Raw genomic sequence first — 24,474 nt, 5'->3', positions numbered from 1 at the left:
TGCACTGCTTCACTTCCTCTGCTGAGGAGGCCCTCCCCCTCCCCGCCGACCTTCCTCCAGGGCCACCTGGTGACCTCTCTCTACCGTTCAGGACCAGGCCCAGCACACCTTTTCCAGGGTGACTTCCCTGACCCCCACCCCCCACCTTTTCGATCCTCTTTCTCTTTAAGCCACCGTTGTGCTGTGCACAGAGCTCTGTCATACACACAGCTCCTAGCTCTTTGTGAAGAGTGACCAGGTCTCATTCAACCAGGTACTACCATGAATTAAACAAACAGATAGTTGTTTCATGAGGGAATGACTGAAGGGTGCACCAAAGAAGCAAAGTGGGAATACCGTCTCTTGATTTGCATATGTGTACGCTAGAGCAAAATAATCATGTATGCTCTTATTCTCATTATTCCTTTGATATTTACTGAGGGACTATCATGGTTCCACTAGGCATGTAACTACTTGTATACTAAGTCCTGTAACATTCATTCATTCATTCATTCACTCACTCATTCATTCATTCATTCATCAAACATTAATTGATTAGTGGAAACTCCACCAGGGGTATTGGGCTGAGAGCCCAAAGAAAGTGTAAAGATGAATAGGACAGAGATAAAAGAGAAAGTGGTCATTGTCGTAGGGGAAATACATGCAACTGACAATGGGAGTTCAGAAGAAGGAGAAACACCTCCCAGGAGAGGGCACTGGGGGAAAATGTCCTGGGTGTGCTGATAGTTGCTCTTGACCTAGAGGGATGGGAAATTTTGAACAGAAGACATTGGGGGGAGAAGGGTGTTCTGGGGAGAGGAAGAGTGGAAACAAAGGCATACAACTAGGCTACCAAGAGCCCATGTACAGGATCATAGGCAACTGAGTTTTGCTGGAATGTCATTGAAGAGAAGTGGGTGGAAACACTGGAGAGGTAAGGTGAAGTTGTGATAGTGTTGAAAGCCAAGATAGGATGTTTAGCTTTTATTCTGTGGGCATAGGGTACCATGAAAGGATTTTAATCAGAGGATGAATTGATCAGAGCTGTGCTTCCAGAAGGTTATTCCAGCAGTGGTGTGTAGCATGAATTTGTATATTTAAATTGTCCCCCTAATAGCGCAAGGCCCTTGAGAGCTCTGCCATCTTCATCCTGCACAGGGCTTAGCTTGAAAACTTGCACATAGCAAACACTTATCTATTTCCTTGATTGTAATTGAACTGAGACTAAGGACATGTGTACATCAGTAAATACATGAATATGTATATCTCTGTGCAGCCACACTCCCTTCCATCCAGTTCCCCTTAATTGAAAACTCTCAAGGACAGGGATCTTCTCTGAGCTATGCTTTCTGCTTATTGTCTTGGCTCCCCACTAAACCAATTACTTAACGCTTCATTCCTGGATCATTGCAACAGATTTCTGACTTTCCAATGAGTTTTCAACTTCAAATAACCATGATGGACCAACCCTGCTCAAGAACCTGTTCTTGCTCTCTAGTTTCATTTGCATTGAATGTCCTCTATAACCTGGCCACACTCTAACTCTATCTCTCCCATTCCTTGTCCATATGCATCCCCCACTCCAGCTGGACTCTATCCTATTCCTTTCTCTAATTCCCTTGTGATCCTCCTTCCACACCTCTGTTTATCATGCCACTCTAACTTGCAAAGTGCTCTCTCTTCCTTATAACTCATCTGAACCACAAGCAAAGGGTCAGCTTTGCCAGGAGTGTGACATAATATGAAGATTTGGAAAAATCTGGGTTCCTATCCCAGCTTGCTGATCCACTGTATGAACCTAGACAGGTTATGCATTCTCCTGGAATCTCAGTTTTGTTATGTACAAAATGAGAACAATAATAACGTCTATTTCCTAAGGCCAGTGTGAAGAGTTCACAGGGATACATTTGTGCCAGGCCCTGTGCTTGCTAAATGGTGACTTTCCTTTCTTCTCTGATTCCTTTAAACTCCAGGAAGTCATTGCTGTTAGTCTGGTGCTTGTCAGGAAGGGAAGAGAAAGAGACCCTCATTTTGAGGGGGTGTGTACCAAGTACAAGGCACTGTGTGGAACTCGTGTTATTTGTTCTCTCCATAATCCTAAAAAGACAGGTGTTTTTGTCCTCATTTTTTGGATGAAGCAACTCAGACTGAGAAAGAAAAGCAATCTGCCCGGGATCACCTGCTCCTGAGCTGACCCTTACTTACTGCCAGAGCAATAACCACAGCAAGCATTAGTAAACATGTACTAGACTCCAAGTACTGTGCTGAGCACACTGCATGCATTAATTTGTTAAAGCACTCTCTGCTAATCCTGGGAAGCTGGGATTATAACCCATCCTTGATTAACACAAGAAGATAGAGTGTCTTGGAGAGATTAAGGACTTGCCCAAAGTTTTGCAAATAGTCAGTGACAGGACTGGGATTTAAACTGGGGTCTGCTGGACTTAAGGCATGTGCCCCCAGCTGCTCTGTGGTAGCTGTGCTGTCTATGTCAGGGAGTTTTATGACCTTAGGGTGCAGCCCTATGAGGCCGAGACTGGAGTTTTCTGTTTTCCTTGGGCCCAGCACAAGCCTGGGGACACAGCAACCCTGTTGGTCACAAGGGTCTCAGGTAAGGCCTGCAGGACCAGGCACCTGCCAAGTGGCCCGGAGACAATGCTGGTGACAACTCCCCAGGGTTACTGTGCTGGCCCTGACACTTACCCAATGGTGCAGCCGGCATCAGCCTCGATGATCCAGACGCAGTTGAGATTGTGTTCGTAGGGAGCTGGATACCCGGGTGACAGCACCTGCCCCGACACCTCTCTTTTCACTGTCCCTCCACACTCAGCTGAAAGAAATCCCAAAAGAGTGAGCTTCATTGGGGGGGAGGGAGGTTGAGCTGACAGGAGTGACTCAGTGGTTCCTCTTGCCTGTGTATCCCTGAGTCCCCCTTGTTCATTCCAGGTGACTGAGCACAGCATATAAGCAGGTCCCTCCCTGGATGAGGCTTGAACCCAGAAAACATGAACTCCTACAACTTGACGATAAAGAGACAACCCGATTGAAAAACTGGGCAAAGGATTTAGAGAGACATTTTTCCAAAGAAGATATACAGGTGGCCATAAAGGACATGAAAAGATACTTAGTATCATTAGGTAAATGCAAATCAAAATCATAATGAGATACCACTTCACACCCACTTAGGATGGCTATAGTCCAAAAGACAGAAATAACCAATGTAGGCGAGAATGTGGAAAAGCTTGCATATTTCTGGTGAGAATGCAATAGTTTGGAAAGGAGTTTCTTAAAATTTTAACATAGGGTTACCATATGACCCAGCAATTATACTTAGTTATATATCGAAGAGAATTGAAATCATATGTTCATACAAAAATTTGTACCTGAATGTTCATAGCAGCCATAAAGCTGAAATAACCTAAATGTCTGTCAAATGAAGAATGGATACACAAAATGTGGCATATATACACAATGAACTATTATTCAGCCATAAAAAAAGAATGAAGTTCTGTTATATGCAACAACACAGATGAACTTGAAAATATTATGCTAAGTGAAAGAAGTCAGACCACATATTGTATGGTTCCATTTATATAAAATGTCTAGAACAAGCAAATCTACAGAAACAGAAAGTAGGTTAGTGGTTGCCAGGGCTGGAAGGGATGGGAGGCTAGAGGGGTGACTGATGATGCATATGGGATTTTCTTTGGGGGAAGAAAAAGTTAAAAAATTAGATTGTGGTGATGGTTGCACACCCTGTGAATATACTTACACCCATGGAATTGTACAGTTTAAATGGATGAATTTGTAATATATATGAATTATATCACAAAAAAAGCAATTAAAAAATTTCCCTGAGTATAGGGCCAGTAGCCTACTCTGTGACCAGGTCCCACAGGGAGGACTGTACAGGCACCGGAACCTGTTCCTCGACAGCACTAGGCTTGTGCTAGGTGCCAGGAGGACGAAAGCAAACCAGATACTGTCGCTCCTCCAGAAGCGCTTACGGCCCAGTGGAGGAGAGAGCCACAGCACGTGCCACGTGCCGGACAGGGCCACACTCACGGCAAGTGGCAGCATGGAGGCCACCAGGTAGGGAGAGGCAGGGAGGGCCCTGGCTTCAAATGAGTCCCGAAGGAGGCAAGAGCTGACCAGGTTGGCTGGGTGGCAGGGGCAGGAAGGGGAGGACGGCGGAAGAGGGCACCACACGCAGAGTCGAGCCGGCACAAAATCCCTGGGGCTGCGAGCCAGCCGGGCCATTCCTCATGCCTGGCAGACGTGGGATGAGACCGGGCGGCGGAGAGACTTGGCTGGCAAGGTGGGTGAGCGCCGGGCCCTGAAGGCGCTGAGCACCAGGCTGCCGGGTATTTACTCTGCCACGGGGAATAGCTGTCGTGTTTAAACCCGTGAGTGAATCGATCAACTTTACGGAGTAGAAAGGTCATTCTTGTAGCAGTTTAAAGGGCTCCAGAAAGGGGTGAAACTGGAGGTGGGAAGACGAGCGCATCGTTGTATGTTCCTCAACAGAGCAGGCTCCTACTTCAGAGACTGGTGACTCCTCCTTCTCCCCCACATCTACTCTGCCCCCCAAGCCCGAATCTCTGTGGCGTTTTGCACATGGGGCCGTCCTCTGCCCTCCATTGTTAGAGCCTTGGCTCAGGACCTCCTCGTGTCTAGGCTGACACCAGTTAGACCTTTCCACCCTTAGCAGTGCCACCAGAGGGATCTTCCTGAAACGCACTGACCACGTTACTGCCTGCTTTACACTGTCCTTCCCGGAATGAAGCCCCGACTCCTCAGCAGAGCACATCGAACCCTCCAGAGGAGCTCCCTTTGGCCTCTCGGCCCCGCATCTACCCCCGCTCGCTCCAGTCTAATGAACTCCACACACTCAGGAACACGGGGCCTCTTCTTGCCTCTACTGCCAATTGTCTTCCCTACGAAACCTTCCGTGACCCCCTCCCCTCCCAAGTGTCCTCCTTTGTGCCTCCATTACACTTCAAACACATTTCTATCCTAGCATCTGAAACATACTACTAAAGGTATGTCTATCTCTTCCACAAGAATAAAAGCTTCTCGGCAGCAGAGGCCTTGTCTTACTCATACTTGCACGTCAAGTGCCTAGTATAGTGTTTGGCACATTACAGATGCTTACTAAATGCTTACTGATTGAACGGACGGATGGGTGATCAAATGAATGAAATAAGCAATTGTTTTCCAGGCAAATTACAATAAGGGTTTGAACAGGACAGCAAGTGAACATGAAAAGGAGAGTTATTTCAGAGCTATTTGGGCCTGAGAGTCTCACGGGAGAAGGCCTCCAAAGTCCTACGTATAAATAGTCTTACTGGTTCCTTGGATGCTCTAAGTCCAGTCTGACTGGGATGTTTGGTATTCAAGAGAAGCTGACAGTCAATCCTTTCTGCAAAGCCAAGAACTGATTTATAATGCGAACCATCACCTCTCCTTTTTACTTTTCTTGCTCTGGCTGTCAATGGCAGCATACATCATCTGCTTGGGTATGTGTCTCCCCGACTGGCCTGGGATCTGCTCTCCTCTAGATTTCTCATGCTTAACACAGGACCTGGCACATGAATGAAAGAAGAGGATGGAAAGAGGTATGGGGGGGAAAGGGATGTGGCATGCCTGCTGACTGGCTCAGCTTCAAGAACAAAGGGCAAAGAAGACCCTAGAGACCACTTAAGCCACTACCCTAGTCTGTTCACTCTCAGGCTTCAAATTCTCCCCTCAATCCTGCTGCTGTGCAACAGTGCTGAAGAGCCTATTAAAATGTGGTCATTTAGGGGAAAAGAACCAACCTTGGCCATTGACCCTTTCCATCATGCTGGTTCATATTTTCAGTCCCTGCATGGACTTGGGCTAGAATTTCCACTCTCCCCTCCATCGGTGAATTCTTATCCATCCTTACAAGGCCCAGTTGAAACATCACCTCCTGTGCAGAGCTATGTTGGTCTTCCTCTAATACTCTGCATGTAACTCCTTTATCGTGCTTATCTTATGTTTATTCCTCTTGCAGGAGTGTGGATCCTCCAAGGGAAGTGAACATATTTTTTTAAATTTATTTTTTATTTCTCTGCCTCCACACATACCCAAACACACACCAGAGCCAACTGTGATATGCAGTGCTTGGTAGGCACTGAAATTTTCCCCCAATGGATGCTTCTTATGTGATTAGCAGTGCTGTGAGGACACACTGAGGTCCTAGAGCTCAGGAAAGGGGATGGGGAGAGCACAGGTCTGGTTTTCCCGGGCTGGAGAAGCAGAACAAAGCAGTGCTGTGGGACTCCTGATCAGCAGGAGGGTAATATGCACAGTGAGGTGATGGCGAGAGACGAAAAGGCCAGACAGACAGAACAACAGGTCTTGTCTGCGTCACACTTCTGCCCTGACCAGCCTTCACGTGGCCTGTGACACATGGATGAGGCTTCCACTGAGCCCCTGCTGACAATCTAGAAGCACCTTAGGCTTAAGATGACGTAAGTTCATTATCTTATTCTTTCTTTAGGGTAAGATAGATGCTAGCTCACTATTTCACTCTTTCTTTCAACATTCCCTCACAGAAGGAGCATAAGCCCCATTTTGCTGAAGGGAAACTGAGGTCCAGGGTGAGCTGGAGACTTGTTTGAGTCTTAGTGGTGAAGGACGTGCCAGGGCCCAGTCAAAAGCCCACCTCTCCCTTTCTAATGAACTCTTCCAGCTCTTCTCCATCTCCAGCGCTACAGTCCTGAGGACGTGACTTGGCTCTGATCCCACTTGCTAAATGTGTGACATGGCAAGCCACCCGGCTTGGCTGCTGCATAGATGTAATGAGGTGTGAAAGTGAGGAAACCGGGGGGAGGGGGCTTGGGGGGGCAGAGCGGGGGAATCCCCCGTGAACAGGGGGTTCCGTCCTGTTAGATGGCCTGCCAGGCTCTGAGAGCCTTCATGGAAGCAGAGTTGGAAGTGTGGGGTGAGGGTAGCCCCAGGGGTCCTTTGAGCAGCAAGAGGCCTCCTACCGACACAGGTGGGGAGAGGCCGGTCCCAGGTCCTGCGCTCTCCACTCAGACACAGCAGCTCCTCACTGCCCCGCAGGGTGTATCCGGGGTCACAGCCGAAGGACACGGAGCTCCCCGCGAAATGACCTCCATCATGCACCTTGTAACCAAACTGGGGGGTTCCTGGGTCCTCACACTTGATGAGTTCAAAACCTGGTGAAGAGAGAAGAGGTAGAGTGAGCAAGCAGCAGGAGCCCCACGTGCTTGAGGAAGACGCCCTGTACGCATTGCCAGGTTTAGTGGTGTCCCTGCTTGGTTTCCCTCCACATTTCTATGCTCAGCTGAGTGTACATTAAAATAAAAATGGAAAAAAAAAAGCATTCTTTCTCCTGTTGCTGTATGTAAATGATTTCAATTATTTGTTCCAGGGCAGCTTTTAACAGTTTTCAGGCATAGGACCTGCCTTCACCAGTTCTTTGTTTGACCCCATGCCGTTTTGCTAGCAGGAGCTGTCCTTTCCATTTTGCTTGTTGAGACATTCTGCTGGGATAGTGCAATATGGAAAAGTCACTTTGGATGTATGTTTAAAAGCTCAATTATGTTCTGCTTAGATATACTCTGTTAAAAAAAGGTTGGGGAAGGAAATCAACTTATACAAAGCTCCTACTAGATGGTACTTTACATGCGTTCTCTCTCATTTGTTATTCACAAGAGTCTTATAGATAGGTATAATTTCCTACATTTTACAACTGAGAACACTGACTTGGGAGACTTCAGTAAATTGTCCCCAAGCTACACAGTTGTCATATGACAGAAGTGGAATTCACAAGCCACTCTGTCTAACCTGATTCCACTCCACCACCTGCTGTAACAGGCAAGCTTCCCCTATACCAGGCGCCTAGAGATCAGGCAGGATAATCTTGAATATACTTGCTGGATTTTTAAAAACAGCAGCTTTATTGAGATATAATTTATATACCATGCAATTCATCCATCTAACATGTAGATTTCAGTGTTTTTCTGGTATATTCATAGAGTTGTACAATCATCATTATAACCAATTTTAGAACATTTTTATTACCCCCCAAAAAAAGTCTCATACCCATTTCCTCCCAATTCCCTCAGCCCCACACAACCACCAATTTATCTTTTGTCTCTATGGATTTGCCTATTCTGGACATTTCATATAAATGGAATCATACAATAAGTGGTTCTCTGGATCTGGTTTCTTTCACGTTGCATAATGTTTTCAAGGTCCATCCACGTTGTGGCATGTATCAGAACTTATTCCTTCTTATTGCCAAATAATATTTCATTGTTTGGAAATGCCATATTTTGTTTATCCATTTACCAGTTGAAAATAGATACTCATTGGATTTTAAGAATAGTCTAGACCTTCACATTTCTTCGTTCTAATGGACAAGTAGATGCTCATATAAGTGAATAAAATGGGTGTGTATTCAAAGTATGGAGAATGCAATGCCAATTACCTTGGGGCTGCCCTAAACCTGAGTGCTTACCCTTTACAAAATCCCAGGGGTAAAGGTGAAAATGAAAATCATGAAAAAAGAGGGAAAGACTCAAGTCTTTAGGGAGTAATAAAAATAACTTAATTGTACGTCATGTTTGTAGGTTTAAAATTTGGCTACAGCTGAACATTATTTTATAAATGCCATGATTAGGAAAGGCCATATTTAATTGCTTTAATGAAAAGTTTTGGTGTTGCTCACTTTTAAAGTATTAGTGGACAAAAAGTGTGCTGTGACCCTCAACTCAGTCCACCCATGTTGAAACCATGAAGCTGCATGCTGATGCTGAGTGGTGGCATACCCGAACCACGGGCACGGTGTCCCAGAAGCAACAACCAACTAAGCAAGCACCAACTAGTACAGTATCCATCCCACAGCCCGTCCTCCCGCTGTTAGTGGAACCAGGGAAAGCCTGACTTCATCGTCCACTCAGAAGCAAGAAAGACTTACTGGAAAACTGCAGCAAAAAGCCCTTGCTGGTGTTTTCAGCGTCAGAGATGAAATCAAGCCACAGACTGCTGGACGTGCTGTTCAGAGTCACCGCCGTCATCTCAGAGCGGCTGAATGCCCCCAGCAAGCGGGCAGAGTTGTTGTTGCCGTCATAGACCTGCACACCGGAGAGACACCCGACCCATTTCATCAGCGAGGTCTTTTTTCAAATAATCGGTTCTCTCTCACCCCACAGCCCACATTTGCAGAAGTTAGCACCAATAAAAACTGTTGGAGGGGCACTGGGGGTCATTCCGTGCAGGGAGATGGTAGAGTGGAGTTAGCAGTTAGGTGAGTTCTCAGTCCGTCTGTTGTCCACCTGGCATCAGTTCTGTGCCGGGCCCCACCCAGGGTGGACCAAGTCTCCAGGCACTGACTGCTCATCTAGCCTTTCCACTGGAGATCTGCTCTTGGTTCCTTCAGCCCCCGTATGGCAGTAGCTCACTCCTCAACAGCCAGGGGAGGCCACGCTGGGCTGTCAGGTCCCCCAAACCCTATATTCCTACAGACAGGCAGGCTGAAAGCAGGTGGCATCTCTACATTGCTAAACACTCCTTCCAATAGAGAAGGTAGCCTGCCTCTCACATGACCCCACCCCACCAGGTGGCCTCCATCTTGACCAGGCTGCTGAGTACAGCCCGTGGGATCCAGGCAGGGTGGAGTTAATTAAATTGGCCCGCTTGTCATGGTGCCTTTCTCCTCCCTAAGCTCAGCCTCTGCCCCTTTCCCCCTAAAATGAGGGCTCTAGCCAGGGCCTGCTGGGCTTGCCAGGGGTGGGCTCAAGCAGGCATCTGGCTTTCCTGACTCCCATCTGTCCCCTGAACTTCTGAACACCAGCTAAGACAGCAATCATCCAAATATGCACTGACTCCCCAGGTTTCGAGGTCGCTGCTCCTTTCTGGATAATTGCACAGATAGCAACAGAAGTTGTGATTGAGTGAAAGACCCCCTGGTGCTTTGGTAAATATCAAAGATGGAATCTATGGGTGGGTGATGAATATTTGTAGACGGCACTCGATGTGGTGCCAGCTGCCAGCAAATTGGAACAATATTTCCATTGTACTATTTATGAAGCAATGCTTTCTAAAAGAAGCCATTCTTCAAGCTAACAGTGCTGTATATTATAGAGATTGTTTAGGCTCCTGGGAGCCTCAAGCCTGTTTCCAGATATGCAATTGCTCTATATCACTGATAGACCAGAGAGAATTGTGGGGATCCAACAAACACTGAGACATCACCAGTCCAAATAGTTTAGCCCATGGCTGCATCCAAATTGTTAAAAAAATATTTTTGTCCATAAAATCTATACTAAAATTAATGGTTCAAGGCATTAATTATCAACAGTTGTTAATATCACAAAAAGGGAGACAGACAGCATATGTTTTATGACGGGAGATGCACCATTACCTATGGAGTCATCTTGCCAAAAAAATCCAACCGAATCACATCAAGCCTCTAGGTCCAATTTCTAACTTATAGGATACAGATCAGAGAGGAACATATGAAATGATATCCTGGAAATGCAATCAGTAAAATCCAGAATGTGGAAGATTCCACTGGACCTATGACCTTTTTTCTTCAACAAATAAATTACAAGGGGAAAAAAGAGATGGAGGGGGAACCTGAAAGATAAAAAAGCACATAAGGGACTACCAATCCAAGGGTGGACTTTATTTGGATTCTGATTCAAACAAACTATAAATTTAAAAAACATGGCGAAATATGGCAAATTTAAAAAATATGAGACAATTGGAAGTGAAACACTCGCTGGATATATAATGATATTAAAAAGATACTTTTTTTCTTAATTAGAGAAGTTGTGGGTTTACAGAACAATCATAAGATACTTTTTTAATTAATAAAAAGTATAATGGGAACAGGATTTTTCCCTTAATTTCAAAGCATTTTTCATCCTAATTCATTAAGGAAAAAGCATTCTTTTCCTCATTAAAATAAAATATTCATTGCAGAAAACTTAAAAAAAAAAACCCACATAAAAGCACAAAGAAAATAAAAACAACTCAGCATTCTTAACATTTGGTGACTATCTTTCCAGACTTCATTCTATGTATAGTTTATATCTGTTTTTTTCTCTATCACAACAAGGTCATGCTATAGATTCTGTATAGTAAACTGCTCATTCACTTAATATAATAAACATATTTTTCAAGTTATTAGATATTTTTCCTTAATAGCATTTAAATAGTTGCAGGGATTTCTATTAAAAAATTAACCTAACCCACAATATTCATATATCAGTTTCTAGAGTAGTGCCTGGCACATAGTAAGCACTCAATACTATATGATAAATAAATGAACGAGTGCTTCCTTCTACTACTTTTGTCCTTGAATCTACCTGGTATTTATTTTGCATATGGGGTAAGAGTCTACCTTTTCTCCCTGGTTGATTAGCCATTAGACCAAACCCTGTATATATAATGAAATACACTAGGCGTTGTTTGTCAACTTTCTATTCTGTTCTATTAGTCTATTTGTCTATTCCTGTGCTTAACCTCACTGTTTTCATTACTGTAATTTATAATATATTCAAATATTTAATAAGGCAAGATCTCCCTCATTCGTCTCCTTGTTTTCATTATTCTCCAATATTTATTCTTCTAGATACATTTGAGAAGAATATTCCCAAATAACAAAATATCTTTGTATAATTATGTCTGAGTTACATTAAATGTATTGATTAGTTTGAGGACAACCATACATTTATGAAATATTTCTTCCTATATAAATGCATGGTGTCTGGCTCCATTTAATCAAGTTGTCTTTTATGTCTCAATAAAGTTCTGTAGTTATTCTGGTTATTTATATATTTTTGATTGCTATTGGGAATTGGGCCTTTGTATTTATTTCTTAACAGAATATTGCTAATATATAGGAAAATTGCTTTGGTGGTCCAGTTTATCATTATACACAGGTGATGGCACTATCTTCCTGAGAAATCCAAGGAAATCTATGCACATCCACTATACCTAACAGATGGTTGGTTTCAAAACGAATATATTAAATGGATAGCTTTTTGTACACAATTACAAACAATGTGGGCATTGCTATGAATATTCCTGCACATTGGCTTACACACATGTGCTGGAGAGTTTCTTTAAGGCATACATCTAGAACAGAGAAGCTAGTTGCAGGGAATACAAATCTTCACTTTATTACATATTGCCAGAGTAGTACCAAATTACTATCACTAGCAATGTATGAGAGTTTTCATTGCTTGATATTCTTGTCAATACTTGGTAGTACCAAGACGACAATTTTCCCCCCAGTTTGATAGGTGTGAAATGGTACCTTGTTTTACTTTGTGTTTTTAAGATTACCACTGAGGTTGAGCATCTTTTTACATGGTTTATCAACAATTCTACTTTCTTTTTCTTGCCTATTCTTGTCTTTTGTTCATTCATGAACATATTTCCCTACATTCATCAAAAATGTCCTTTAAGACAAATGACACTTTTTACATCTCTTAAATATGTTTTTTATGTTTTATGTTCCTAAAATATGCATTTACCTAATTATGACCTTAAAATAAAGACTTATGATTTTGTCAGTAAAGGTCATGCACTTTTGGTAAGCATATTCCTAGATGCCTTACTGTATTGTTTTTTCTATTATGAATCTGATTTTTTTTCTGATTCTATGTTTTATTTATTTTTATTTTTATTTTTTATTCATTTTTTAAAAATATTACATTCAAAAAATATGAAGTCCCATTCAACCCCACCGCCCCCACCCCACTCTATGTTTTAATTGCTATGGAGACACCAGCATCCTTGCCAAATTGGCTGATGGTTCTGATAGTTAATAATTTGATTCTTTTGAATTTCCTAAATGAAAGATAATATTTTCTATATCCCTTTCCAAATTTAATACCTTTAAAAATATAATTGTAATGGCTTGGATCTTCAGAGCAATATTGAATACTATGGGTGATGGCAGACAAACTGGTCTTATTCCTGACTTCCCTGGGAATCCTTAGGGAGTTTTGCCATTAAGTATAACATTTACTGTAGGTGTTTGGTAGAAACCTTTGATCAGATTAAGAAAATTATCTTCTATTTATCATTTTGTGAGATATTTTTTAAAAAATCATGAATGGGTATTGAATTTCATCACATGATGTTTTGGGGTGTATTGGTACGATCTTTTTTCCTTCTAATCTGTCTACAGGGTATTAAAGTGAACCACATGAAATTACCAATATTTGACCTGTTTTGACCAAAAATAAAATGGCAATTTCATGTAGTTCCCCTAATACATAAGTTTACAAACTTTTCTAATATTGGCTCATCTGCACATGGGAATAAATCCCACGTGGCCATTTTTGTTTAATTCACAGCTGGATTCAATCTGACAATATTTTATTTAGGATTTTCAGATCTGTGCTGATAACTGGAATTCATCTAATAATTTCTATTCTTACACTGTCCTCATTCAGTTTGGTATAAATGTTTCTACCTGCTTCATTAAAGATGCTGGACATTGTATATCCTGCCATGGCCCACTGGGTGGACTGAGGGTGAGTGTAGACTACAATGTACAATGTAGACCACTGTCCATGTGGTGCAACAGTGCTCCCAAATGTATATATACACCCGGTGCAGTGAATGTGCCACGATGATGAAAAAAAGAGGTTGTTGATGTGGGAGGAGTGGGGTGGGGGGTTTATGGGGACCTCATATTTTTCGAATGTAACATTTAAAAGAAAATAAAGAAGAAAAAAACCACAATGAGTTGAGAGGTAGATCCTTATTTTTCTTTTCTGAAACCAGTTAGTTATTACAAGGACTAATTGTTTCTTGAAGCTTTGTTAAAATTTACCTGTAAAACAGTCTAGATCTGGGATCTTTGACAGAGGGTATGAGAGGGAATTCCAAATTTTTAATGGTTATTCACCTATTCAAATTTTCGATATTTTCTTGATTTTAGTATTATTTTCTGTAAGAATTTCCATTTCATCTAAGCTTTTAAATTTCTTATCTTTCCATTGTTCCTAAATATTTTCTTATTACTTTCATAATCACTACTTTATCAGTAGTTATTCTCTCTTTTCATTTCTAATATGTATTTGTGACTTCTAGTCCTTAGTCACTCTTGCCAGATTCACTTATTTTATTAGTTATTTTTTAAAGAACTAGCTTTTGGTTTTGTTGGTAATTGCTGTTGTTTTTCAGTTTTCTTTTTTCAGCCATTTCTGCTTTTATCTTTATAAATAAATTTCTTTGGATTTATTCAATTGAATTATTCAAGCTACCTAAAACCTTATTTATTTTTAACCTACGTGATCTGGCAGACATAAACAGAGTATATTAAAAACTTCCACAACAACTGTAACTTTATTAAATTTTTTAACATTTCTCGCAGGTTTTATTTAATTTATTTCTGTTATGTTATTTGGCGCATAAAGTTTTACTGTGGATTGATTGTACATTTTATTAGTAGAAGAGAATCCTCTTTTTCCCTTTTTTATGAGATGTGGGAGAAGTTCTCAAATTTATCTTATAATAAACTGATTTCATTTTTCTGTGGTTTACTAATCTCCCTTCATTGCCTCCATTCCATTTTTTTAATTGGGTGATCATGTTTTTCATCTCTACTCAATTTTTCCTCATCTCAGATTGCTCTGTTTTCATGATTGCCTATTTTTGTGTCATAAATATAATATTCTCTCAAATCCTGTTAAGAATACAAATTAGGAACTTATGCTTTTTTCTTTGTTGGTTAGAGGGCAACAATTGGCTCTGAGTCTTCAGACAGATCTACTACTTCTGATCTCCTGTATATTTTCATCTACCCAGTTATTTTTCTTGCTGGCATATGATTAAGGTGGGAGAATGGAAACACCCAGTCCTTTGTAAGGGGGAGCAGAAGAGCTAGGTCAGAAGAGGCCATAGCTGGGGCATCTCCTTGGTGTGGAAGCATGTGTATGTGCATGTATGCGCACACATGCCATCACAGCAGCCTCTTCTCTAATGAGACTGACCCACTCTTGTTAGGTATTGGCCACATAAAAAAAGCCAAATAAAAGTCACAGTGTCATGTCAAGTGGGAATAGTGGCTCTGTGTGGTCTCCCAAACTTAGTACACTTTCCGAGGAGCCAGTAGGTTTGAGATCTGGTGTCTGCCAATGTGCCCACGGTATGTCCTTGACCCCAGGCTCTGCTGCTCTGAGTCAGGTGATCTTAGGCTTTCCCTAAGGTTTCTGCCACTTATTTTACAAGGAGGATTTCACTTCACATGTGTCAACTGTCATGTGTGTAACCCCTTTCTCAGTCTGGACTCTTTCTTGGCTGATGCAATTGGCAAGATTTCCTTTAAGCGGTATGTGAAAGACCCTGCCCTAATTTCCAGTGCCAAGACCACATTTCCCTGTTTTTATATTCCTTTAGTCATTTCAATGGGAACTGTAGAGGAGGTAATTATATGCATGTGTTTCATTTGCCATCTTGAGCTGCAAGTTGTCTTTCAATAGCATTGCATTTAAAAGCCCCTCCTGTCTCTTGCTGATGCCAGAGAAGCAGCAAGTAGCAGCAAGAATGAGGGTGCTGGGGCCAAGGTCTAAAGGAATGTGGCTGGTTCTGGAAAACAAGCTGGGGTTGGGGGGAGTGAAGTTTAAGAAATTTGTAATTATCAAGGATAAGGAACAGGCCTAGAGTCACAAATGCAAGAAAATGGGCAAATTTCATGGGTCAGAAATATAGGACTGTATGGAAGTCCTGGAGGATTGCAGGTACATGTGGCATTGTATTTTGGGGGACAAGTTGGCTGTGGAGGAGGTGACAGGCCTCCTTGTGGTGGACTGAATGACAACCCCAGTTTGGACGTGTTCTTGGTGTTGTTCTGCATTCTGGTGGGAGAGGATCCATTACAAATAAAAGCTCTTCAAGATGTTAGTTTAGTTAAGGTGTGTCCCAGTTGAATCAGGTTGGACTTTAATCTGGATTACTGGGTTCCTTTATGAGCAGAGTGAAAGTCAGATAGAGAGAGAAGCCGTCCGGAGCAGCCAGAAACCAGAAGTCAAGGGAATCGAGGGGGAGAAAGGTGGAGATATTGCCAGGTACATTGCCATGTGATGGAAAAGCCAAAGAACCCCAAAGGCTGCAGGGCAGCCAGAAGATAACCGACCTCGGGAAGAAGTAACTTCTAGTCCCTGAAACTTAGAGCCAGATAAGTTCTTGTTAAGCCAACCCATGGCGTGTTACTTATATTAGCAGCTAGGAAACAAACACAGCATAGGCAAGATGGATTTGGAGGTGAGTCGGATTCTCTGGGTTCCTTCTGCCACATTCCTGTCGAGGTAGACAAAAGCATCAGGTTCAAGCAGCAGTGCCTCTGCAGCTGAATAGAAGCACAGTTGGTCTGAAACTTTAACTGTCCGTTTCTCTTAGTTCTGAAACAGTTCTGGTACCTACCGGTGCCCCAGTTTCTCCCTTAGGTGGCCAAGGGGCTCTGAGAACTTAGACCAGGAAGACAACACAGGATACCATCCTGCTTTCCTGCTTATCTTGCTTTCCCTTCCCCAAGGCCCAGTTCTATTCCATTTCTAGTGGTACCAGGGTTCCCTTCAGCTGGGTCAGAAGCCATAGCCCAGCCTTCTGAGGAGGACACTAGGGAGGCTGAGACACAGGACAAGGATGCCTTTGCCAAGAAGGTCAACCCTAGTACTAGAGGGCTAGGTGTCAGGGCTAGCTGGGCACGTTACTGACAGAGTCTGATGGCTGGGAAGTTGTTCTCTAAGAAACACAGAAATTCAGCCCCCGGCTCCCAAACCCTGGAGGACTTCTGGAGTTCTGCATCCTGTCGAGCCGCTCCTGACCTCTGAGTTGAGTTTTGTGCTCCATGCCCCTCCTTTCTTTCCTTCTTATCCTGACTTCCTCAGAATGTCCCTCTTCTGCCTGTCTATTAAGCCTCTCACCTGACCCTTCAACCAAACCTTGACGTGCAGCTGGTGTGTGCATGTGCCGTTTATGTCGTGGGCGCTATTCTGAATCTAGACCACTCTGGCAAAGTGGTCTGAACACCTAGGAGCCATTTCTGCTGGACCCATCAGGCCACATGCCCAGGACTGCTGCTCACCCTCCCTTCAAAACCTGCAAATTAAAACTTATGCCTCAAAGATACCTTTTTCTACAGGGCTAGCCATGGCACTCATGCAAGAAGGCTTCAGTTTTGCCCAGATGGTGTCACTTCCTCCTGTACCACTACAGAGCATAAGTCACTCTAGCCTGGCTGTCCCCCACTGTACCCTCTGAGGGTCTGCTGTCTATGATGAACACATGGGTGGAGAGCAGTGAGGATCAGGGCAATGGCCCTTGGAAGGGTAGAAAGCCCTTGTCTAGTGCTCACTTATAGGGAGACGCTCTGTGTTTTCCTGTGTCTGAAGAGCTCAGGGTTGAAAAATAGAGCTTATGAAGCCAATGACAGGGTTCCAAACTCCAATGGGATTGTTCTGTACTGTTTTTCATGTACACCTAGTCCCAACTGTATCTCAAGAATTGCAAACTCCTGGGTTCAAGAAGGATTAGGTAAGAGTGAGAAATGCCTTCCAAATACACATGCACACACACACGCATGCGCATACACCATACTAGAAAACACATGCCCCGGAGGGTTGGTCAAGAGCATCACCTGTGCATAAAAGAGTCAGTGCATTCATCACATCTAGAGAGACACCTAAACAATAGGGATTTAGTAATTCTCTTTGGATTTCCAGAGCAGTGACCTATGAGTGTTTCAACTTTTTCTATTGTTAGGACTTCCCTCACTACAGGGAATAAAACTATATTAGAATAAGCTAAAAAAGTTTTTGACTCGAGATGAAAGTGGACATACACTGAGTGAGATGTTCCTTATAAACAATCTCAATAAGACAATTCTCCAAAACAATTTTTCAAAGTCAACTCTTGATTATGTACAATACACACACACAATTATTGGAGATACCCACTTAATTATATACTCAAAGAAACGTGCTATTTCTTAACAACTCATATTATAACATCCAAAATTCCAAGTCCTTATCATGTCTTTCTCTTGCCTCCACTTGCTTTAACCCCACTGCTACACCCAGCCAGGGGACATTGAGACTACTATAATGGCCTATATTCTACCAAAACATACACCAAAGACAAGCAAACTGCAAACACATATACGGAGACAAGTATGCACAGTCACAGATCCTGAAACCCCAACAGACACATAAACACAGACTCACACAATATGGAGACATATATGAAAGTAGCTATATCCACAAACACATATCTACACAAATGCACCCACTTATGCCCTCATACACACATTTTAATAGCTTTTCATTACCCATGTTGATGGTCAGGATTTATAATGGAAAACCACTGGCCACTCCATCTGAATTCATTGTTTTTTTTATAATGCGGTCAACACAGACTCAATCACAACGTATTTGAGAGCAGTCAGCTCTTAATCAAACACAAAAGTCACATTCAGAGACACTCACATATCCTTCTCTAGGGTTCCTCACTTTCTCCCGGATGAGATAGGATAATATCTGGGATTCAGGAGGAAAGGAAAAGTTTGGATAACTCACACAGAGATACGTGAGCGTTGACCACAAGTGTACATACTGCAGCATACATATTCTAAGAAATCTATCAGTTTTACCTTGAGGACATCTCCTTCAGAGAGTTCAAACGCCTTGGCTTTAAGCTGAATCCCCTTCCCTGGCTGGGTCTGGATGGAGTAGATGCATTCGTGGTTGTTACTGTAGTTCAGAGGAAAGTTGGGGGACAGCAAAGTACCCTGAGTGCCCGTGACTGAATTCCCACACTTGGCTGGAAAGAGAACCATAAATAATCTCAGATTAACCCCCATCAGCCACACCCAGGAAACAGAACTCACAACTCTGGAGAACCTTAAAAAAGGGGGCAAGTTGTTTGTCTGCCTACCAGCCACATCCTGTTTACCTGCCCGTTGTCTGCCAGCCTATGAGAATTCCTGTCAGACTTTTTTTCTTAATACTTGTCCACCTACATTTCTTCCTGGTTTCTTATCTCTCTCCCTGTTTGTTGGTCTGCCTCTCTTCTGCAGAAGCAGAAATGAACTCAACAGGTGCCTTTTCCTTTCACCGTGTTGTAAGCAATTGTTTCCCACACCTGTTCATAGAGTATCAGCAACAGAAATGACTGAGAGGTTTGGGGTCAGGGATGTGGGGGTGGGGGTGTGGGCAGCTGAGCGATGATAGATGAATCTTTTTAGTGTTTGAGGATAGACACTAAGGAGGGAGAGTATCAAATAATAATTGCTAGCATCTTCTAAGATTTTATGTGCAAAACACCAGGAGAAAAGTTGTTTCAAAAACCTACCCCATAAGGGAGGTACAATTATCATCCCTCTTTTAAAAGGAACCAACCTGGGGCTTAGCAATTCAGGAAGAGCAGGGGAATAAGAACTCCTTTGTTCTGGAAGTAAGGAATCCCAAGATTCAGGAGAAAATTTAGCATATACATACCAGAATCCTGTTTCATTCACTCTCCCCTCTCAAAATCGGTTTCTCCACTCCCAGGATTAGTCATTTCTTCCCCATTGTTCCCACATAACTTACATGCTCTTATTTATAGCACTTATCATATTTCACTTGAGTTGTTTGTTAATATTTCCATCTCCTCTGCTGCATTGTGATCCTTTGGGGACTTGGTTATATTTCTATACCTCTAACACGCACTCAATGTCCCACCCAGGGCAGGCATTAGCAGATGAATGGGGACAGAACTCAGTAGCCCTGCATGTACTGAAAAAACCAAGGCTGAAGTTGGCTCACTAGATCTTGAATAATTGCGAAGCCCCTCTCAGTGCTCTAAAAGTGCCCTGGGCTCCTACCGCATTGTACCAAAATCTGACAAAATTTGTACCAATTTACCACAGTTTTGTACCAAACTGTGAGTTACTTGAGGGCTGGGGTCATGCTTTATGAATCTATGAAACTCCAAGGCTTAGCCAGATTGTCAGGAAAATAAATATTTGCTGAATGAATGAATGAATGAATGAATATGGAGTACCCTGAGCTCCGACAACATACAGTCCTAAAAATAATTAAGTTCCAGAAGAATTTAAATACAAGTCCAGATGGTGGGCCCATATTTGTCTGGACATATGGGGAGTTTGGAGCATGTCCTGAATCTTTGAGGTCGATGGCAGCAATTCTGCTTTCTCCAAACAGTCTGTCAGCAGCCCTTTTCTAGGCAGAGTCCTTGGCTGGAAGGACCATGACATTGACCCAGAGGACCTGGCTTTGACAACATGTTCAACTCTAATTGCCCTAAGTCGGAAATGTTTTTGGCCGAGGCAATCTGGAGGAGGATGTGGTATAGGAACATTCAGAGATGACCCTGTGGTGGCCTTGGTTATGCCCCTGGGACCCACGGGCCCAGTGTGTTCTCTAGTTCCAAAGCCTGTTCCTTAGGCTTTTGGAGATGGTGACCTTGCTCCACCACCAAGTACTTAGTTTCTCAAAGGGCCCTACTCCCTGGGCTCTGTCTAGTTCAGGACCAGCTTCAGTTTCCTAAGACTTTATACAAACCATCATTTGTCTTGGAGGAGAAATCTAGCTCAGAGGGACCTTAAACTAAGCCAGTTTTTAAAGTAACTAAATATTCAGGATGAGTGTACTGAGCTGGGGCATGAAACTAAAAAGACAGTGTTGGGCAGGTACCCTAGGAGTGATGACTAGTGATAATTCAGGTAGCTATATGTCTAGAGTGTATACATTTTTTGAGTGAAAGACCTGAGATGGAGAGATTTTCGGAAGAAGCCAAGGGCTATGCACATTTAGATATTTATGTGTTGCAGTAGAATGAGCAGGGACTTTGGAGTCAGACAGACAAGTTATAGTATTAATAACTCTCTGAACCTAGGTCTCTTCATCTGGACAAGAAGAGCATCTCATGAAAAGAATGAGATCTTATATATAAAGTTGGTGGTCCATGGATTAGCCTAGGAGGCCCTCAACAAGTCCTCTTCCTCCTCTTTCTCCCCATCCATCCCAGGTGAGTGTATGCAGTCCACCTGCTTCCATGTGGAGCACCAGCTGCCTGTGCTCTGGGATGAGCAAAATGCCGAGAGGCTTCTTGGGAAGCCCACGGTTCACAGCATCCTCAAGGTTCCTGATGCCTGGCATCCTCTGCCTAGTTCTTGATGGCTGGCTTCCCTTAAACATGGGTTTTGGTATATTTTTGGACTCTCCCCATCAGTAGCTATAAGCCCATCTCTGCTCTAGCATGACCCTTTCATTTTTCCCACGTGCCGAACACCTTCATGAGGATGAAAACTGATAGCTTCAGATGGGTCAGTCCTGGTCATCCACCAGGTCCTGAGCCCTGTCCTGGGCACCATGGAGGGTACAGGAGGGTAGAAGGACATGGTGCTCACTTCTGAGATAGTTCCCAAAGGAATAGGGGAGATGAGCAGATGCACTGAAAAGCCAAACACAAGTGTAAGTGGACACAAATAAATGTTCTGGAGAAACAGTCATTTGTACAGGAAAGTGCTGCTGCTGATTTAGACATCTGTGACTTCTGTAACCCCCATCAGAAGAGGTTGTACTAAGGGCAGGGGCTGTATCTTATCCATGAGTCTGGGGCCCCTGAGGTGGAGGGCGAGGTCTTCTCCATCACATCGGGGCTCCCAAGGATAGGGCCATGGCTCCTGCTGCATACTGGGGTCCTCTGGGGTCAGGGGTGTTGCTTCTATGTCAGATTCAGGGGTCTCTGAGGTCACGGGCTGTGTCAGCCCCATTGCACCATGAATTAGAGCCTAGGGGTGTTCATTTCCTTCTCAGCTAGAAATTTTCCTGGTAACACTGTGTGGGCTAAACCATCCAATTTACACCTACAGTACATATGACAACTGGTAGCATCTCCTGGGTGGGCATTCCCACGACACCTCCATCTCCAGCCTCTGCTACAGAGCTTGTGGTAATTAGAGGTGATGATAATTGCCACGTGTTATTAATAACATGTGAAACAGAAGGCAAATATAAGAATGGAAATATTGTGAGGTGTCACGAACAGTAATTGGAATAATAAATTAAAGAATGAGTTTATGTAATGCGATCAGGGAGGCAAGAGTGTAAGGAATATATGTACCTGTGGTCCAAGAAAAATTTCCCCCAGAAATGCCTAGCTGAGGACATTTTCCCGGGGATGAAAAGAGCTGCTAGCAGCCAGAAAGCCAAGATGACCCATTAAGCAAGAACACAAAAGGGCTTTCCATGCAGCTGGACTGGTAAAACAAGCAACAGCAAACAAACAAACAAAAAGAGTGCGATAAAGCCCTGAAAAATACCCCCAACCTAACAGCCATGTGGTGGATAGTCCTTCAAAATTAATCCAAGAAAAGAGCCAATAGAACGCGGAGCTCATGTAAGTCCTTATAGAGTGTCTAGAAGACTCATCGATGTACAAGTTCTCTGAGGAAAGGGGTACTGCCTTCAAAATGCCAACTTAAGTTGGCTCTTATTTAATTTGCTATTTAAGCCGCTCACTTTGGCTCCAACTGTGAAGCATATGAACTGAACTTACAAAGGGGGAGGTTATGGGTGCGTGCGTGTGCCCAGGTCAGGCTGGGTGGATGCTTTGGGGGATGGTGTAAGGGAAAAGGGATAAACCTTGGTATTATTTAATTGGTAAAACATAGAATTCCATATGTATATACAATGGAACATTATTCAGCCATAAAAAAAAAAACTTTCTACTGACCCATGCTGCAACGTGGATGAATCTCCAAAACATTATGCTAAGTGAAGGAAGCCAGGCCTGAAAGGACACTGAGTGTGATTCCATTTCTATGAAATATCCATACTAGAGAAATCTATGGAGACAGAATGCAGATGGGCGGGAGGAGGGAATAGGGAGAAACTGTTTAATGGGCGAAGGGTTTTCCTTTGGAGCAATGGGAATGTTCTGGACCTGGGTGGGGGGGTGGGTGCGCACAGCTGTGATGTACTAAATGCCACTGAATTGTTCGCTCTAAAATGGTTGACTTTGCTATGTAATTTCACCTCAATAAATTATTTTAAAAACATGGAATTCTACAACATTAGTGACTTGTATGACTTTTTCCTTTCTGAGTCTGCAAAAAGTTATTGGCAAAATAACAATAATTACCTGGTGCCTCCTGGTGCATGCACATTTCACCACCTAATCCTGGACTGAAGCTTGTGGGTGGGCTGCTGTTACCTCAGTTTTCCACAGGAGGAAGCTGAGACTGAGGGGGAGTTTGGTGGCTGCCTGTGCTCTAACAGCTGGAAAGTGGCAAAGCGGAGACTCAACCTCGGGCTCACCGCAGCCTGCCCGCCTCTCTCAGCTGCCCGCTGCAGAGTCCGAAGGCTCCTTGGCGCTCTTGCAGGCAGGTCTGGCACCATGGGCCTTGCAGAGGCTGGCTCCCATGTTAGTGAGCGCAGGGCTGCTCTGATGGGCTGTGTATGTTGGGGTCACTTAGAGCCCCCGTTCCATGGCTTCCCATGAGCCTGGTACGTACTCCAGCAATCCATCCTGGGTGTCACTCAGCTCTGTGCTGGGAGTGTGGAGCCCATCTACCTCACAAATGAGGGGCAGCCAGCAATTGTCCCCACTCCCCGGATCTCTCCCTCCTTGCCCCCACCCTCCAGGCCTGGAGCTCTGAACAGATTGCAGCATGAAGCAGAGCCTTGCTGAAGGCCAGGCAAGGAGGGGGGCAGGAAGTTGGGGCCGGGGCCCCTGGTTCCAAGGTCCTCCCAGCCTCCTCCCTCACCTCATCACCTGCTGGTCTCCCTGTGACCTCTGAGCTGCTCCTCCAGGGATGGGCCTCCCTGGGGAGCAGGCCCTTGGCTCCCAGTCCCCTCTTCTCCCAGACACCCAAGTGGTTGGCTCCTTGAATTTGCCCAGACCTCTACTGTAAGGTCACCTCACCAGAGAAGCCCTCCCTGACCACTGTACAGAAGATCAACCTTGCCTCCAGCACGCTCAGGGCTGGCTTGTCCTCAACACTAACCAGCACCTTCCACAGCTATGTGTTAACAGCCTGTCTCCCCCAGCCAGAATGTGGACGGTGAGTGGGGAGACCTTGTCTGTTTTGTTTATTTTTGTATCTTGAGCACCTAGAACAGTGTCTGATACATAATGAGTGCTTTATAAATGAACCCAACTCTGGCTCCCCACTCTTCTTCCCAGCTGAATGGGAGAAGCCTTCCTGAGGATTCTCCAAGGGAGATTCCATCTGCCCCCATGAGATGCATCAACGCGCCCACCTACTCCCCCAGACAGGGACTCTCCATGGGCCAAGGTCAACCTCCTTCCCATAGGTCCTCTCAGCGCCCCATCCAGATTTCTCTGCAAGAGGCATCCTTTAGCCTATGTGATAAGGCCTAAGGGAAGGCAAGAGCATTGAAGTCAGCTTCATTTGGGCACCCACGGTGGGCCTGTTTAGCAAAGCGAAGCAGGCAACGCCATCCT

The 24,474-nt window shown here is 43.9% G+C and overlaps 1 protein-coding gene across 1 annotated transcript in view; it reads right to left on the bottom strand.

Annotated features, from left to right (window-relative positions):
* Positions 1-24,474, bottom strand: part of CSMD2 (CUB and Sushi multiple domains 2) — a 671,930-nt gene that overhangs the window by 200,116 nt on the left and 447,340 nt on the right. Inside the window, exons 22-25 of the mRNA XM_058303940.2 lie at positions 18,650-18,819; positions 8,954-9,110; positions 6,996-7,187; positions 2,683-2,809 (exon numbers count right to left, since the gene is read on the bottom strand). Of these exons, the coding sequence (XP_058159923.1) occupies positions 2,683-2,809; positions 6,996-7,187; positions 8,954-9,110; positions 18,650-18,819 (646 nt within the window). The remainder of the gene's footprint in view (positions 1-2,682; positions 2,810-6,995; positions 7,188-8,953; positions 9,111-18,649; positions 18,820-24,474) is intronic.

Source organism: Dasypus novemcinctus, chromosome 9 (genome assembly GCF_030445035.2).
Source record: "Dasypus novemcinctus isolate mDasNov1 chromosome 9, mDasNov1.1.hap2, whole genome shotgun sequence".
Taxonomy (NCBI): domain Eukaryota; kingdom Metazoa; phylum Chordata; class Mammalia; order Cingulata; family Dasypodidae; genus Dasypus; species Dasypus novemcinctus.
Note: the sequence above shows the minus strand (reverse complement) of the source record. Positions and strands in the feature narration are given on the sequence as shown.